Raw genomic sequence first — 19,153 nt, 5'->3', positions numbered from 1 at the left:
GTTCTAAGCATTTTTAGAGGAGTTTTAAGTATTTGAGGATTTTAGCTTTTTGCAATAAGGCGGGTGGGGGGTCGTGGTACACATCCCCTGCAACAATCAGGGTCGACTGTATCCTCAGCAAAATGACACAGACAAGGAAGCAAAAACCTAGTAGTCGAATGACTGACCTCTGGAACTTGTTCATTGTGATCTTGTGGTTCTACTGATTCAGCATCATGAAAAAGTCTTAGATATAAAATTACTTTAGTTGATAACAACTTTGGTACTTTCAAACTATCTACTAAAAGCCAAGAATGATGTACCCAAAATTCTCAAAAACATTTTTGGCAGATATTGTATTGTTTGGAAACGTACAATGATGTCTGTCTGTATCAACAATAAAATTAAAATGGAGTACAGCCAGTTCCTCGTTTAAGACAGGGATTCCATTTCTAAATCGCATTGTCAACCAAAAATCACTGTAAACCAGAACATCGTCAAAAATCCTAAGAAAACCTTACTTATAATGCTTTGGGTGTACTGAAAACGATGTAAACTGCATTTTTACTGAGTTTTTCATAAATAAAACCTCCAAATTTTGATTATTCTGCCATTTTGGAGCCATATTTCTTCCGTCAGATTGGCATTGCAAGCGTCGTTAATGGTACATTCATTGTAAAACTGGGAAATAATTTCTGAAGAATATATTTGAAAAGCATCGTAACCTCGGAACGTCATAAGCCAGACCCATATTAAACCAAGGATTGTCTGTACTCAACATCTTCCCCTCAAATCAGTACACCTGAGAGGTCACATCGCACTTTTCTCTAAATGGGATGCTGCCTACTTATTGAAACAAACCTTCCTATGAGTATGTGGCTATGTGCAACCAAAATGGCTGTACACATTCGAAATAGATGTGTCAACTCACTTACGACTGACGCCTATATAAGCTTCAATAGGCAGGCATCCAAAACTCAGTAAACTTAAAATATTTGGTAAAAAGTGTTTTAAAAGTAGCCAAAACACTAAGATACTTGATATAAGATGTACTAAAAGGTATATTTGTGGGATACGATTAAGAAACTCTTGCGTTATTGATTTACTTTCCGGCAAATTGCATTGTGAAATGAGTAAGATGTGCTCAGTTTATGTGACATTCCTGATCTTAACATTCACACACCGCAAATTGTCAACCCTGTCAGTGGAAACCAAGACACCACTGGCATGAAGCCAGAAATTCTAACATACCAGAACCTACTGCTTGTGAAGATCTGAATCTAATGTGTCACAGTTTTCAGAAGCAGAAGTCCTACACCTACTAATGACAGATGGTACACAGCATGTAACATAAATAAGCCTCAATATTTAGATTATGATGTAGTGTCACACATGAATCATTCATTCATCACAGTTAAAAACCATCACAATCTGAATCTGATGTGTCACAAATTACAGATGTAGAACCCATTTTTCCTGAACCTATTGATGACAGAAAGTACCCACCTCATGACAGAAAGAAGATTAAGTTAGTAATGAGTACCCACCTCATGACAGAAAGAAGATTAAGTTAGTAATGGCACACAAGACACTCATTCATCACTGTTACAAATCTCTCAAAGTTGCTGTAATCTTAAAACGAAAATAATTATGAATCTTGTGAAGCAAACCTCTGAAACAATTAGTTGTGAGCACAGCATGTACTGTTCACTGCCTTATGTACCCATATATTCATTATACAGTTTGAAGTGCATTTGTGAGGCATGCATTTAATTATGAACTGATTATGTGTATACAGTGGACCCCCGTATTCGCAGATTTCTCTCGGGAACGTTTCCCCACATTATTCGCAGAAAATTCGTATTCGCGGTATTTCTCTATGAGAAATATCCACAAATTCCTGGTTTTTTATCAATTTCATCATAAAATGCACTTTTTGGGATAAAACTATTAAAAAAATCAAGTATAAACATTTTTATTGGTTTTTTCTTTAGTTTTAACTACCAAATTAGGCTGTTTTTAGCGTTTTTATAGGGGTTCCAACTATTCGTGGGTTCTAAACTATTCACCGGGGGGGGGGGGGATGGGTGATCTTGGTAATGTATCCCCACGAATACAGGGGGACCACTGTATTACTTAATTAGCAATCACTTCTTCCATTATGTAACATATCTGATGTAGTCCAAAAATAAATTAGTGTACAACCAATTACATCTTTAAAGGAACAGTCTAATTCATTTTTAAATTATGAGTAACTCCCCAACCTGAAATATTTTTCATGCTGTAGACTTGATTATTAAATTATATTAACTGTTTAAGAAATGTGACAAATAAAGATATCCACCTCAGCATTGATATGCAGTTCTTGCTATCCTAACTGAAATATTATTCTCTTATTGGTAGTCAAGATACCTATTGTTGCTAAGATGTGATAAAAATGGGCTGAAATGACTGTTAAGTAATGTGAAATGTACACAAAGACTGATCAGTTTTTGTCAATATACAGTGTGTGAATTTGTTATTCAAATTACTTTAAATACTATCTTAGGCAACATTAAAGTTACTGAAACATCTATACACACACACACACACACACACACAAAAGGGGCCTAATCTATTTAGCTTGTTACCTTATGCTTGATGTTTCCTTTACAAACAATTAATTTACTAATACAGGTTCAAAGAGTAGAGTACCTGTGGTGTTACTCCAGCTTTTCCTTGTAGTTATTTAAAAGGAAAAAACAAAACAAGACACACTGGAATTGGTGACATAAAAGCATCTGTTAACTTTCAAATCCTGCGCCAAAGGCCAGGTGAGTGGTAGAGCAGACCATAAAAAGAGACTTCACAAAATCACAAAAAAACGCTCACAAAAATGGGGGACTTCGTAACAGTCAATAACTGCAGCAAAAAGCATGGCAAGCCTAATATTCTTAGCAACTCTTGTATTTTAAAAGAAAAGTTTATTCAAATGGAGGAACACAAAACTTTTATTTCAGTAATACCGTACGTATACAGAATATCTTCAATAACCGAGTAAAACAAGGACAATTTTATTCTTGTCTATCAACTGCCAAACTGTTTAATCTTAAGTCAGTAACGCAAAACATAAAAGGCTAAAACAGAGTTGGTATGCTTCACTTAATATAAAAGCATGCTCTAATGAAACTAACTGGCAATGACAATAAAGAAAAGCAAAATCTAAGATTAAACATGTTGATCTACTGCACAGATTTCAGCAATTAATGCATTTTTAGAATACAGTACCCAAAGATGTCATTGCACTTGTTCCAAACATCTAATGTGTGTGCATGCTAACACTAAACTTGATAAAGGCATAGCAAAATAAATTAAAAAAGCTGTGAAAAACATGAAACTAGAAAAAAACTTACACCAGATGTGATGAACATTGTACAGTCGACCCACTTGAGAGAAGAATCCACCAAAAGCTTCATTATTTGCTTGGCGGAAATGAATGGCCCTTGCCCAGTTGTTGCCCCATTCAATCATTGTACCTGGCTGTAAAGCAGGCGTAATAATACTAATGGTTGAAGATAACAGTGTTCCATACAAAAAGTAGTTTACTAATTTTTTTAACAGATTTGTCGATATAACCATGAAATGTGGGGGCAAACAATCACACAAGGTATCATTGCAATAGCCTCTTATTCTTCCAAATTTAGTAATCAACACGGATAATTCCTAGCACAAACAAATAAGAACTGAGTTTGCCAATTAGGGTAGAGAGAACTCCTGAAATAGATGATACAGCTTCAAATAATTCCAAATGAAATGGCCCTTAGTATCAGTCAGCCTTTGAACACAAAAGGGGGACCAAGAATCACAGGGCAAAATAAATATTTATACTGTACTGAAAAAAGTTCAGTGAAAGGGAACACTATGGATTTTGGAAAAATGGTAGTACAAAAAGAGTAGGAACATGGTGATGCTAGAAAGGTGGTTAGGTATAAAGAAGGAAAAACTTACTGACAATGGAATACAACAAAATGCCAGTAGCCAGAGAACACAATGTTCCTGAACCCAAGAAAAGTTGACAATATAAAATGGGACAAACAAACACATATAGTGATGAAAAGTACAGAGGACTTTAAGGAAAAGAATTGCAATGTTATATCATATAAGGCAAATCAAACACAACTCAGGATATGTCACATTGAGCTGATAGTGTAGGCAAGCAAGATCCCATGCCTCTTTCCACCTCCTGTTCTGTATAAGGGGATGCTCCTTACTTTATGCTTTACACCACATGTTGAACAGTACTAAAAGTACTTTATGGGGGCCTTCAGACCCCACCTGTTGCAATTTTCCCTCAGAATTGAAGAAACCCTTAACACTAAGAATTCCCATTTCCACACAAAAGTTCACAGAGGACTACCTGCAGAGTATTTGCAAAACTAACTCTAATATAGGAATAAAATCACTACACAAACATAATTCAGAAGTGGTGTATAAGTGATGAGATGAGAAAATATTAGTAAATATGACAACACACAATATTAAATCAAGTAAAACTCTAAAGCATTCAGTATTTCACCTCATGACACCCTGGATAATTGCATTATAAGGGGTATCAAACAGTGTATAATTATAAAAAAATTTGAAGTAATTGGTTATGTAGGTATTACCTAACTTCCTTTTTATTCTCATTTAAGATACTGTGACTTTTCATACACAATATATTACCTCTAACTCAGTTTTATAAGCATTTAACATTAACACACTTCAAAAACTAAAGAATATTACCTTTAAAAAATAGGATCGGATTTCGTAGATGTTGCCACCTTCACGTGGTGTAACTGGGGGCCAAAAGCTGAATGGCAGGAGAAACTGATTTGAACGTTGTCTCAAATACTGATTTCTGTCCTTAATGAGGGCTGAAAGATCCTGTAAAGAAGTATAATCTTACTGGAACCAATGAATTATATATAATAAAAAATGATTCCATCCTACCTAACCGTTTATCTCCAACCTGATTTTAAAGCAAATTCTTCCTACGAGCCCTATAAGAATCTAGGAATATGACAGTGGATTTATCAAAATGTAGTGCATAAACAAGGAAAAGGAACAAAAAATATAAAATTTAACCAACTTACAGAATCAGTCTTAAAAGTGTTATGTGCTTTATCAATATTTCCATAACCTCCAGCATACTTCCACAAGTGAACACACTGGTCCTGGTCACCAACACACACAGTCCATGACCCTTGGAGTTCTAGGTTCATCGATTTGTCCTTAATTCCTTTAGCATATTCTTCACTGGGGAAAGACAAAATTGATTACATTTACTGGTATAATTTACATACAAGGAAATCATTAGGTCAGCATCCTTTATCAAGAAATTTCAGGCAAAACTGTGGAGCAATTCTTCAATTTGGAAACCAAGTACGTACGTATATTTGTGAATAAACAAAGTAGTAACTTTCTTATTACAACTACCAAAAATTTTCTTAGAAACTTACTAGTTTTTAAGGTAAGTATCTGCACATCCTGGTTTGAGATTGTGTGTTTGTAATTCATAAATAACTTCTTTATCAGATAACATCCTACTATGGGATTCCTTTGTTGGCTCTATTTTTCGTACAAGTAATTTGTTTAGCCAGTTTTCCTTCTGTGGAATGCATACTGTTGTAGATATCCATCTGAAAATATAGAGAAATGAAATAGCTAATAAAAAAACTCCTGGTAAAAATATAAAAGCAACTTGCAATAATAAAAATTCATGTCCTCAAACATTCATCTTTACAGAAAGAGAGGCTGCAAAGGTCCATCTCAGGTATCCATTTCTACTTTTGTAACAACAAAGAAAATGACCTTAAGCTAAAGACCATTGTTGAAAAAAAGGAGGAAATAGAGTAATATGTATTTTCCCTAAGTATACAGACCACAACCTTTTATATAAGAGGAAGCTGGAATCTGTTCAGCTACCTTGTAATTAAAAGGAGCGAGTGGAAGAATACCCTCATTCACCTGCCGTGACCAAGCACTTACCTTTTGGCAATAGGAACAATAAGAAAAATATAAATGACTATGTTTCCGAGCATCGAAGATGCCCCTACTTCTTTTATGTATTAAATGTATCCCACCACTGATGTTGGCGTTTAGGCTTTATTTTTTTTCATAACGCAAATTTTTTGGCTTTCCAGAGTTCCCTTATGTTATCAAATACTATGGCCATGGGAAAATACATAGCAAGTGGTTTGTCTGTTTGAATATTGATGAGAAAAAAAAAAAGGTCACAGTATAAGCAGCTGGAAAAAATCAAAGCTGATTTTGCCAAAAATTATAACTATAGAATCAGTACCACCACCAGGCTACATACAGTATCACCCAAGAAAATTAAACTATTCTTATTAGGATATTCTTACACTGACAGCATGGGTCATAAAAACAAAACAATTCAATCCCACAAACCAGGCAATATCCAGAGTACTTTTTCTGAAGGCAGAAGTAAAGTCATGGGAAACAAATTCTTTCACCACTTACCCAAGATAAGATTAATTATAAAATAAAATTGTCTAAGATACAATTATAAAATAAAACAAACATTATTTACAGCTAGCTTAGCTTTGGGGTATAGGCTAGTCTATTCTTGACTGATGGGCTATCGTATATTATTGGTTTCTGCCTGAAAATGTTAAAACAGCAGGAAAATTATAATTGTATACAAAAGCCTAAAAGCTATATGATGATATATGTATATATAAACCTTTAATCAGGCTCATATATCCTGGCCTTTGATAGCCTCAATTGAAGATTTATATAATCTATTAAAAATGCATCCTTCCATTTAAATGTCTACTATTTGTCATAAATGACAGTCAGTACAATCTTAAAGAGTATCAACCCTGAATTGAATTGAATTGAATGTAGAATTTAGGCCGAAGGCCACACACTAGGACCTTACGAGGTCATTCGGCGCTGAAACGGAAATTGACAGTAAAAGCTTTCATAGGTGTAACTGGAGGAAAACCTTGCAGTTGCACTATGAATCAATGTTAGAAGAGGATGGCAAGTAAGATGGAAGTAAGAGAATATGAAAGGAGGTGCAGTTAAAGGAACAAAAGAGGTTGCAGCTAGGGACCAAAGGAAAGCTGCAAAGAACCTGAACTAATGCCCGAGGTGCACTGAGGGCACTACCCATCTATGGGGAAGTTAAAACCTAGCATTTTAAGATACCTTTGAACGATTGGAGTAACTATGTTACATAGCATTGAGAAGAAAACCAGCCTGAGAAGAGCCGTGGTTAAGCTCAGAGGTCTGGAAAAATTAATCCTTGATAATAATAAGCATTAAGAAGCGTATAATCTACCCTAACCCGTCTAACATACCGGGTAGTAGGCTAACCATTTTCCAGAGTAAACGGAATCGACAGACCTCCAGAATGTTACTTGAGGTCTGGTTATACATTGGTCTAGCGATTACCTGTCCATAATCCTAAATATAGTAAACCATTAAGACCACAGTGGGTTAAAAAAGGGCTTAATAAAGACTAGCCTAGCCTACATTTTGATCCCCGATAAGCTTTGCTCCATGACACGACACGTGTCAGTAAGATCAGTTTCTGCCCATTACCCGTCACTAAATCTCCAAACATCTGTAGACAGTAAATAAGCATATTGAATCTGAGTTTTATAGTCCACATTTAGCGGGGAAACCGCGTCTCCAAAATCTTGACCTTGACGTTGACCTCAAGGAGAGGAAAACTATTGTTTATATTCGAAGGACGTCCACCAAGCAGACGACAACCAAACAGCTGATTGGGGAAAGGCCGACACAAACACAATCTTCAACGCGAATTTACGCCGCCATTGCACATCTCTCGCACGAAATAACGTCTCCCCAACTCTCGCGAAAATTAATCGGGTTAATATCTAGCCGTACCTGGCTTGCACGGCTTGGTGGACAGCCGAACTCAAAGAAAGGGCCCTCTTTGATAACACGGTCATGGCCGCCATGACGGAACAACGATGTGACGTCACTCCCATAATGCCATTCTTGAGTTCGGCGTTGCCATGGCAACCACTGACGCTTTCCCGGCGAAAGTTACAGTGGTGAAAACATTCGAAGAGGCTTTTTCTTAGAGGATAAATGGATTTAAAGCCGAAAAATCATGGGACAGGAGACCAAAAGGAGACGGAAACTTTTTATACAAGGGTATATGACGATGCCGTCGCCAAAAAAACGCCCGTCGACAATGCAATTATCGAGTATGTATTGTTCAGCAATTAGCAGTAGTTGCGATAGGCCGTGGCTAAGCCAAATAGTATTGTCTCTATAAACATCAAAATTTAAAACATGTAGAAGCAAGCAAAGAGAAATAAGTTATCCCTGGAATTGTATTCGATTTATGTCCACCCTTTTTCATTTGCCATGTGTAGGTGGTGGTCTAACGTAAACATCAGGTCTGAAAGATTGGTTGTAGGCTGACGGCATAAAGACACCAACATTTTACATCTCAGATTCATCACGTTTAGACATTATTTCTGGTTAAATGGATTTTAACATTAAAACAATGGGTGAAAACTCAGAGAGAAAAACATAAGAAATGAGATAAACAAGAAATGTTCCTTTGATTTTTACTTGTATTGCACAACCAACGAAGACTAGGCCTACTTGAGAGAGCAAGCAGTGGAGATAAATTTTTAAACAAAAACAACCTGACAGACTAGGTATAAATTATTTATAGAAATATGTGTATTTAGCTTTTTCAATGTTAAGCCTGTCGTATTAGCTAGGGGTGATTTTCAAGAAAAGTTAACGCAACGTTCACTGCCATATTCCATATTCAACTCTCAGAGTTTTGATGAAGAGCTTTGATGAATCTCCACAACATGAGCCTTAGATGAAGTGTGTGTACACACGCACACACACCCATATATATATATATAGGTATATCTATATATTATATAATATATATATATATATATATATATATATATGGGTGTTCTAATTAATTTCCTCTTCTTCCCAGTGTGTTCTTATTTGTCTTCTTCTTCGCAGGCAAACCTGTGAAGTCGGTGGTGGTCGAGTGGAGAGCCTCGGTCGAGTCTTCGACAGCGGCGGTGAGGGGGATCCTGCAGCCTCACACCACGCCGCTTACACGGCCTCTCTGGCCACCATACACAAGCAGAGGAGGAAAGCTCATCACAGATATGCAACTCTTGTGGCCAACATTCTCACTCATGAGCCTGATCTCCGGGTAAGATGCTGCAAATACTGTTTCATTTCCTTATAAAGATTAATGATTTAAGTACTGTGTTTGTATCCAGGATATAGTTGAAACCTATTCACGTGGTACAAACACACAGGGGTCATTGACTTGGAATTCGAGCTTCCAAAGAATGTTGGTTTCAACCTACCACCGCAGACCCCACACGTAGGAAGTGCAGCAATAATTGAGCATGATACAGAGCCAGTTCTTGCTAATCTTCTTTTAAACACACTTGATTTACCTGTCTTGGCCTGACAAGACAACAGAGAGAGAGGAGAGAGAGAGAGAGAGAGAGAGAGAGAGAGTAGGAGAAGAGAGGAGAGAGAGAGAGAGAGAGAGAGAGAGAGAGAGAGAGAGAGAGAGAGAGAGCCTATCAAGTGGTCTTATTGCCTGAGTGATGGTACTAGTTAGTGTCACAGACGTGTTTATTGCAACACCAAATACATAAAAAAGTTCTTGACTGTTTCACATCTTTTCCAATTTCCTTCACTTTCTTCTTCTTCTCCTTTGTTTACAATCCCCTTTGTATCTCAGGCTCAAGAGGAGAGACGCAGAGAAGGAGCCTTGATCCAGGAGCGACAGAAACTCGAGTCTGACATTCTCGAGGAGCGCATTCAGTACCTCCAAGAGAGGATCTTCAGCACTCGCAAGGACACAGCTGCCACGAATGAAAAGGTCACGACGTATTTGACCTACAAGGTGGGTGCTTACGACCTGTTTAAGTTTTCAGTATGTGTAGGATCTCGTGAACAGCAAACTTATGGAATAGAGTATGATATACAATGTAGGCCAAGTGCTGGGACCTAAGAGTAAAATGGTTGTAATGGTGGAACAGGATGAAAACCTGGCAGTTGCACTATAAAACAGGAGAGGGTGGAAAGTATGCGATAAAAGAAAAAGTATATGAACGGAAGTACAGTTAAAGGAATGGAAGGGGTTGCAGGTCGAAGGGATGCTGAAACAAACGTTAAGTAATGCCTACAGTGCACCACGTGAGGTGCACTGCCAGCATTAACCCCATGGGGAGCTTACTCTTATGGAATACTGATTTAACTATGACATTTAGTAACCTCAAATTGTGGTAGCGTGAAGTAGCTGCAATCCAGAATTATTATTTTTCTGTTTAATAATTATGTGAATGATTATATAAACGTCATACAGCTGTAATAAACTATTGTAGGCTATATTTTTTCCACATTCCTTTGTGTTCCTTCGAATACATGTTTCCCCTTGCGAATTAAATATTTATGCGGACATTTCTTCCTCATTTAATTTTACAGTTTCATAAATAACTCACAATAGCTAGCCAGCTTTTATATCATTTCTGATCTGGATGCTTTCTTTCAAATGATGACTAATATTTTCATAAGAAGGCATCAAAATTTTCTGTCAAATCGTTTGTTATTTTGCCACCAGTTTGTAGATACTTGTCAGGAAGTGCAGATATGAAAATTTCACTTAGCATGGAAATTTACATTCGTTTATCGGACTTTACATTTTATGTTCATGCTTTCATTGCGATTAAAAATCTTGAATTAGTTTAAGAATATGCGCAGTTAATGTAATAAGTTATCAGCCAAAAGCCTTCAACGAAAGAGGGAGTACAACGGTGTTTACATAGCCACTGTTGTTTCATCAACGTCTACATTTTCTGTGGATAACGTTTAAATAATAGAAAACGATGGCTAGCAATGTAGAAACATGGTGCCTAAAATAAAAACAACCAAATACTTACATGTATACACCTGTGTATATGTAAGTCTTTGTGCTCGAGAGAGAGAGAGAGAGAGAGAGAGAGAGAGAGAGAGAGAGAGAGAGAGAGAGAGAGAGAGAGAGAGGTATAAAATAAAAGGTGTTGAATCCAATAAGAACGAGTGTTAAGTGAACTGTACAAAAATGAAAGATCCTTTTCGCGAATTCCTGTTTGTTTACATTCTTGTTCAGTGACAATAAGAAGCAACCTGGCTTCTATTGTGTTTATATCAATTCCTCCTCAAAAAACTCGTGTAAACCGCTAAATATAAGCCGCATCTGGATATGCGATATGATGGCAAGGGACAAGAACCAATCATGATGCTTGCAGGTGCAGTATACGAGTTTTAAAAGCTACTAAGTATAGGTACGTCAGATGAGATAAATACTTCCGGTGGTGTTTGCTTATAATGGCGTGCTGACAGACCTTTAGGCTAACCCTACAGTCAACGCTACATGACTTTCGACGCTATTGCTACTGATATTAGTAATTAGACTTGTACCAGGCTTCAAACTCTTAACAATTCATCATAGGCTCCAATGATTTTAGAAACTGATTTTTGCCCGTTTTCTTTTATTTAAAATCTTAAATGTAACGTACATATTTTCTTATTTGTGTATTTTCATAGTTACCACTATAGCCTTAATAAAAAAAATCGATCAACATCTATAAATTATTTGCATATTCCTTGACCATATTTTATTGTATTACATAATTATATTAATGAAAATTTCAAGCAGATTCCAACCGAACGAAGTGCTGGTTGCTCTCTTCATAAACACACTTCAGTATTATTATTATTATTATTATTATTTTTTTTTAATTTATTTATTTATTTTTTTTTTTGCTCTATCACAGTCCTCCAATTCGACTGGGTGGTATTTATAGTGTGGGGTTCCGGGTTGCATCCTGCCTCCTTAGGAGTCCATCACTTTTCTTACTATGTGTGCCGTTTCTAGGATCACACTCTTCTGCATGAGTCCTGGAGCTACTTCAGCCTCTAGTTTTTCTAGATTCCTTTTCAGGGATCTTGGGATCGTGCCTAGCGCTCCTATGATTATGGATACAATTTCCACTGGCATATCCCATATCCTTCTTATTTCTATTTTCAGATCTTGATACTTATCCATTTTTTCCCTCTCTTTCTCTTCAACTGTGGTGTCCCATGGTATTGCGACATCAATGAGTGATACTTTCTTCTTGACTTTGTCAATCAACGTCACGTCTGGTCTGTTTGCACGTATCACCCTATCCGTTCCGATACCATAGTCCCAGAGGATCTTTGCCTGATCGTTTTCTATCACTCCCTCAGGTTGGTGCTCGTACCACTTATTACTGCAAGGTAGCTGATGTTTCTTGCACAGGCTCCAGTGGAGGGCTTTTGCCACTGAATCATGCCTCTTTTTGTACTGGTTCTGTGCAAGTGCCGGGCATTCACTTGCTATGTGGTTTATGGTTTCATTTTTCGTATTGCACTTCCTACATATGGGAGAGATGTTATTTCCGTCTATCGTTCTTTGAACATATCTGGTTCTTAGGGCCTGATCTTGTGCCGCTGTTATCATTCCTTCAGTTTCCTTCTTTAGCTCTCCCCTCTGTAGCCATTACCATGTGTCATCGCTGGCTAGTTCTTTAGTCTGTCTCATGTATTGTCCGTGCATTGGTTTGTTGTGCCAGTCCTCTTTTCTGTCTGTCATTCTCCTGTCTCTGTATATTTGTGGGTCTTCGTCTACTTTTATTAGTCCTTCTTCCCATGCACTCTTTAGCCACTCGTCTTCACTGGTTTTCAGATATTGCCCCAGTGCTCTGTTCTCGATGTTGACGCAGTCCTCTATGTTTAGTAGTCCTCTCCCTCCTTCCTTTCGTGTTATGTATAGTCTGTCCGTATTTGCTCTTGGGTGTTGTGTTTTGTGTATTGTCATATGTTTCCTGGTTTTCTGATCTATGGTGCGGAGTTCTGCCTTTGTCCATTCCACTATTCCTGCGCTGTATCTGATTACTGGCACTGCCCATGTGTTTATGGCTTTTATCATATTTCCGGCGTTGAGTTTTGACTTGAGTATCGCCTTGAGTCTCTGCATATATTCTTTCCTGATCGTGTCCTTCATCTCTTGGTGTTTTATATCCCCTCCTTCCATTATTCCCAGGTATTTGTATCCTGTCTCATCTATGTGTTTGATGTTGCTCCCATCTGGTAGCTTTATCCCTTCAGTTCTCGTTACTTTGCCTTTTTGTATGTTGACTAAGGCGCATTTTTCTATTCCAAACTCCATCCTGTTGTCCCCAGATACAATCCTTACAGTCTGGATTAGGGTATCTATTTCCTTGATGCTCTTACCATACAGCTTGATGTCGTCCATGAACATCAGATGGTTGATTCTGTTGCCTCTTTTCTTGAGTTGGTACCCATCATCCATCTTCTGTAGTACTTTTGTCATGGGAATCATGGCCACTACGAAGAGTAGTGGGGACAGTGAGTCGCCCTGGAAGATCCCTCTCCTGATATTATTATTATTATTATTATTATTATTATTATTATTATTATTATTATTATTATTATTATTATTATTTTTTTTTTTTTTTGTGTGTGTGCTCTATCACAGTCCTCCAATTCGACTGGGTGGTATTTATAGTGTGGGGTCCGGGCGGGTTTCCATCCTGCCTCCTTAGGAGGGTCCATCACTTTTCTTACTATGTGTGCCGTTTCTAGGATCACACTCTCTGCATGAGTCCTGGAGTTACTTCAGCCTCTAGTTTTTCTAGATTCCTTTTCAGGGATCTTGGGATCGTGCCTAGTGCTCCTATGATTATGGGTACGATTTCCACTGGCATATCCCATATCCTTCTTATTTCTATTTTCAGATCTTGATACTTATCCATTTTTTCCCTCTCTTTCTCTTCAACTGTGGTGTCCCATGGTATTGCGACATCAATGAGTGATACTTTCTTCTGACTTTGTCAATCAACGTCACGTCTGGTCTGTTTGCACGTATCACCCTATCCGTTCCCGATACCATAGTCCCAGAGGATCTTTGCCTGATCGTTTTCTATCACTCCCTCAGGTTGGTGCTCGTACCACTTATTACTGCAAGGTAGCTGATGTTTCTTGCACAGGCTCCAGTGGAGGGCTTTTGCCACTGAATCATGCCTCTTTTTGTACTGGTTCTGTGCAAGTGCCGGGCATTCACTTGCTATGTGGTTTATGGTTTCATTTTTCGTATTGCACTTCCTACATATGGGAGAGATGTTATTTCCGTCTATCGTTCTTTGAACATATCTGGTTCTTAGGGCCTGATCTTGTGCCGCTGTTATCATTCCTTCAGTTTCCTTCTTTAGCTCTCCCCTCTGTAGCCATTACCATGTGTCATCGCTGGCTAGTTCTTTAGTCTGTCTCATGTATTGTCCTTGCATTGGTTTGTTGTGCCAGTCCTCTTTTCTGTCTGTCATTCTCCTGTCTCTGTATATTTGTGGGTCTTCGTCTACTTTTATTAGTCCTTCTTCCCATGCACTCTTTAGCCACTCGTCTTCACTGGTTTCAGATATTGCCCCAGTGCTCTGTTCTCGATGTTGACGCAGTCCTCTATGTTTAGTAGTCCTCTCCCTCCTTCCTTTCGTGTTATGTATAGTCTGTCCGTATTTGCTCTTGGGTGTAGTGCTTTGTGTATTGTCATAGTTTACCTGGTTTTCTGATCTATGGTGCGGAGTTCTGCCTTCGTCCATTCCACTATTACTGCGCTGTATCTGATTACTGGCATGGCTGCCCATGTGGTTTATGGCTTTTATCATATTTCCGGCGTTGAGTTTTGACTTGAGTATCGCCTTGAGTCTCTGCATATATTCTTTCCTGATCGTGTCCTTCATCTCTTGGTGTTTTATATCCCCTCCTTCCATTATTCCCAGGTATTTGTATCCTGTCTCATCTCATCTATGTGTTTGATGTTGCTCCCATCTGGTAGCTTTATCCCTTCAGTTCTCGTTACTTTGCCTTTTTGTATGTTGACTAAGGCGCATTTTTCTATTCCAAACTCCATCCTGATGTCCCCAGATACAATCCTTACAGTCTGGATTAGGGTATCTATTTCCTTGATGCTCTTACCATACAGCTTGATGTCGTCCATGAACATCAGATGGTTGATTCTGTTGCCTCTTTTCTTGAGTTGGTACCCGGCATCCATCTTCTAGTAGTACTTTTGTCATGGGAAATCATGGCTACTACGAAGAGTAGTGGGGACAGTGAGTCGCCCTGGAAGATCCCTCTCCTGATATTAACCTCTGCTAGTCTTATTCCAGAGCTTGTAAGTATTGTATTCCAGTTGCGCATTGTATTTTTGAGGAAGCTGATGGTGTTTTCCTCTGCCCCATATATTTTCAGGCATTCTATTAGCCATCTGTGTGGTATCATGTCGAAGGCTTTCTTATAGTCTATCCATGCCATGCTTAGGTTGGTTTTCCTTCTCCTACTGTTCTTCATTACCATTTTGTCTATCAGGAGCTGGTCTTTTGTGCCCCTACACTTCCTTCTGCAGCCTTTCTGTTGGTGGGGGATGGTGTTTGTCTCCTCTAGGTAGTTGTATAGCCTTTCACTGATGATACCTGTTAGTAACTTCCACATTACTGGTAGGCAGGTGATAGGCCTGTAGTTACTGGCTATATTTCCCTTACTCTTGTCTTTTTGTACTAAGGATGTTCTTCCTGTGGTCATCCATTTGGGTGCTTGGTGATTTGAGATACAATGCTGGAGTTGTTATTATTATTATTATTATTATTATTATTATTATTATTATTATTATTATTATTATTATTATTATTATTATTATTATTATTATTATTATTATTATTATTATTAGTAAGTTCTCTTGAGCTTTTCTAGAAGTTATTGGAAAATGTGAAGAATTTGTGGTGGTTTACGTAGATGAAACTAAAGGACGGAGGGGTGTTGGACAGCTTTCTTTCAGATTTCAGAGCTCTGGTTAAAACTTGTGGTGGTCACTGTCTTAATTCACTCCTTGGGTAGAGATTGTCTCATTTAAACAGAATTAATTAAGGTTGGAAACCTCACTCTGGAAAAATGTATATAGATAAATGTAAAGCATCTTGAAAACGCTTCTTTAAAGAACAGTGTTTCAACTTGACAGCAGGGCTGCCAGATTGGGCTACAAATCACAAATTGGGCTACTGTTTACACCGTTGGGCGACCAGATTTCACAGTCTGCTACTTGCGACTTTTTGGGCTACTTTTGATTTGACTTGGGCTCTTTTTTCGATTTGGGCTACTTCCATTCATTTTTGTAATAATAATAATAATAAAATAATAATAATAATAATAATAATAATAATAATAATAATAATAATAATAATAATAATAATAATAATAATGCAACCCGGAACCCCACACTATAAATACCACCCAGTCGAATTGGAGGACTGTGATAGAGCAAAAAAAAAAAAAAAATAATAATAATAATTATGGTTGTAGGTCCACAATAATATTGCATGTGATTATATGGTCTTTAATGGATATTAAAAGCTTTCGAACCTTGTACTAGGTTCATCTTGACTGAAGATGAACCTAGTACAAGGTTCGAAAGCTTTTAATATCCATTAAAGACCATATACTCATATAAGATGAACCTAGTACAAGGTTCGAAAGCTTTTAATATCCATTAAAGACCATATACTCATATAAGATGAACCTAGTACAAGGTTCGATAGCTTTTAATATCCATTAAAGACCATATACTCACATGTAATATTATTGTGGACCTGCAACCATTGTCATCATTATCGACACGGAAAATTGTGCCCAATGATAATAATCAAACCAATGATCTACTGCTGACACGACCCCCATTTTCTGAATCACCTCTAAAATTAGCGGATGACCAGTCTAAGATATCAGATATTGTTGAACCTGGACTGGAGTAATATTTTCATTGGGAAATACCCAAAATTAGGAACTGTTTTGGACAAAGGTAATTGATGTAACCAACGCAGGAGGTGAATTAGTTTTAAAGGATATATCAGAATTTGCATTAAAAGTCTACAGCCTTCCAGTAGGTAATGCTCTTCTAGTTGAAAGGGTTTTCTCTAGAGTTACACGAGTTAAAACCAAGTTGAGAAATCGAATGGGCTTAGAGCTCTTAACCTCAATATTGAGAATAAAGACCAGCCTGGAATTGAATGGCAAATGCTGTTCAACATTTGAACCCAAACGATCCATGCTGAAATATGACTCTTCAATCTGTAAAAATGAGAAAGATGATAATGTGGAAAGCCTACTGAATGACTTGGTACTCTATTAAATTTGGAAGAGAGTAATATGTGCTTTTTTTTTATTTTTATTCTTTTTTCAAGGAAGAAGTTTACTTTATGTGGAAAGCCTACTGAATGACTTGGTACTCTATTAAATTTGGAAGAGAGTAATATGTGATATTTTTTTTTTTTTTATTTTTTTTTTTTTTATTCTTTTTTCAAGGAAGAAGTTTACTTTAGTTGCGAAAAAGAAGTGTCATAATTTTTCAAGAAAAGGTTATTGATTTTGAAAGGATAAAATGTACTTTAGTTTTGAAAAGGATCAATTTAAGTTTGTTTTAAAAGGCAATAAAAAGTTTTTGAAAAGAAAAAATTTCTCCAGTTTTGAAAAGACCAATTAACTTCAGTTTTGAAAAAGAAACGTGTGCCATATAGCCAGGATTAACCACTAAAATGTAAGTAGTAACTTTATTATGCTGTAAATGTGTGTGCATACATATACATATATAGATATGATAAATAGTAATTTGTAGTATGCTACATACATACATACATACATACATTATATAATATATATATATATTAATATATATATATATATATATATATATATAATATATATATATATATATGATATTGGGCTACTTTTACCTGAAATTCGCTACTTTTTAAGTGTGTTTGTGCTACTTTTAGCCAAAAGCATCTGGCAACCCTGCTTGACAGTGCTTCTGTACTAAAGTTACCACTATAACGCTTTTGCCATCCTCAGGAATACGTTGAGAACAGCGTGCAGACCTTCGGGAATGAGGCTTCGACTGTCGAGGGCGTCTGTGGGCGTTTTCGGGACCTCCTCACTCTCCGGCTTCAGCTCCTCCTCAAGGTCAATCACGCCCGTCTGCAGCTGCAGCAGTCACGCCGTCAGCTGCTCATGTTCGTGCAGGTGAGAGATTTGATTGTTTATCGTAATCTAAAGAGTGAAGAGATATTCAATTACTGAAATACAGTATAAGATTTAGGCCAAAAGGCCGAATCCTGGGACCCATGAAATTGAGAATAAAGAAGGGTTGAAAAGGTGTAATGGGAGGATAACCTCGCATTTGCGCTGTTTTCAGCAGTTACCTATAAATGGCCACCCCTATACCCCTCTTTTTTTATATTTTTTATTCTCAACCAGAGTGAGAAGGAGCGCGAAGGCCAAGCTCTCTTGGAGCTCTACAGAGCTCGCTCGGCAGGGTGGGCGTCATCCAGAAGACTAGGAGAGATGGAAGCCAGGTTAGCAGCTCTCCAGGCCGCTTCCACCCACACTCACACCCACCTGACGAGAGTTCGCCTCGCCCTGGCCAACATCTACAGCGTGGCTCGCTCGTACCAGCGCTCCTTGCCTCCATTAGGCTCCAAGGCGCCTTCGTCAGCGGTGCTGGAACGCCTCCACAACTTTCTGCTGGACGCCATCACCGTGACGACGGCCGCCAGAAACGCCACGCAGCCTGACTCGATGCGACCTAGCGCTCCTAGTCTGAACAAGTTCGCCATGAAGGAGGCGCCCCTTTCGAAGCCGCCTGGTACGAAAAAGGACGTAGCGGCGGCGAAGGATAAGAAAGATAAGGGCGAGGAAGATAAGAAAGGCGATTCGAAGAGTCAGACTAAGAAGGAGAGTAAGAAGGGCTCGGCGGTTAAGAAGAAAGCTGAAGGCGAAGTTGCGAAATCGGTTCAGAGCGAGACAAAATTTGAGACGCCACGCAAAGAGATGTCGATCAACAAGCCTCAGTTGCTCAAGAAGAAGAATGTAGAGGAAGATGCCAAATGACCGACTCTGGCTGTCAATTTGTCAAATTAGTCTAGAGATGAGAGAAATGCTGCTCTTATGAACATTATTTCGTTCTCTTTTGAAGGTAATTCCACGCTCAAATGCTTCTCTAAGATGTAAAATGAAAATT

General features: G+C 37.9%; 2 protein-coding genes across 3 annotated transcripts in view; one reads left to right on the top strand and one right to left on the bottom strand.

Moving 5' to 3' along the window:
* LOC135214260 (protein NipSnap-like) overlaps positions 1 to 8,030 on the bottom strand; it is a 19,457-nt gene extending 11,427 nt beyond the window's left edge. For both annotated transcript variants that reach the window (XM_064248354.1, XM_064248355.1), the window contains exons 1-5: positions 7,882 to 8,030; positions 5,460 to 5,639; positions 5,094 to 5,256; positions 4,744 to 4,884; positions 3,372 to 3,498 (exon numbers count right to left, since the gene is read on the bottom strand). In XM_064248354.1, coding sequence (XP_064104424.1) covers positions 3,372 to 3,498; positions 4,744 to 4,884; positions 5,094 to 5,256; positions 5,460 to 5,639; positions 7,882 to 7,985 — 715 coding nt within the window. In that variant the 5' untranslated portion in view covers positions 7,986 to 8,030. The remainder of the gene's footprint in view (positions 1 to 3,371; positions 3,499 to 4,743; positions 4,885 to 5,093; positions 5,257 to 5,459; positions 5,640 to 7,881) is intronic.
* On the top strand, positions 7,957 to 19,153 carry LOC135214259 (uncharacterized). Its single transcript, XM_064248353.1, has 5 exons — positions 7,957 to 8,207; positions 9,001 to 9,199; positions 9,746 to 9,910; positions 17,986 to 18,156; positions 18,391 to 19,153. The coding sequence occupies exons 1-5, from the start codon at positions 8,089 to 8,091 to the stop codon at positions 19,021 to 19,023; spliced, it is 1,287 nt and encodes a 428-aa protein (XP_064104423.1). The 5' UTR covers positions 7,957 to 8,088; the 3' UTR covers positions 19,024 to 19,153.

This window comes from Macrobrachium nipponense, chromosome 45 (assembly GCF_015104395.2).
Source record: "Macrobrachium nipponense isolate FS-2020 chromosome 45, ASM1510439v2, whole genome shotgun sequence".
NCBI classification, from domain to species: Eukaryota; Metazoa; Arthropoda; class Malacostraca; order Decapoda; family Palaemonidae; genus Macrobrachium; species Macrobrachium nipponense.
This window is presented reverse-complemented; position numbering and strand designations above follow the sequence as displayed.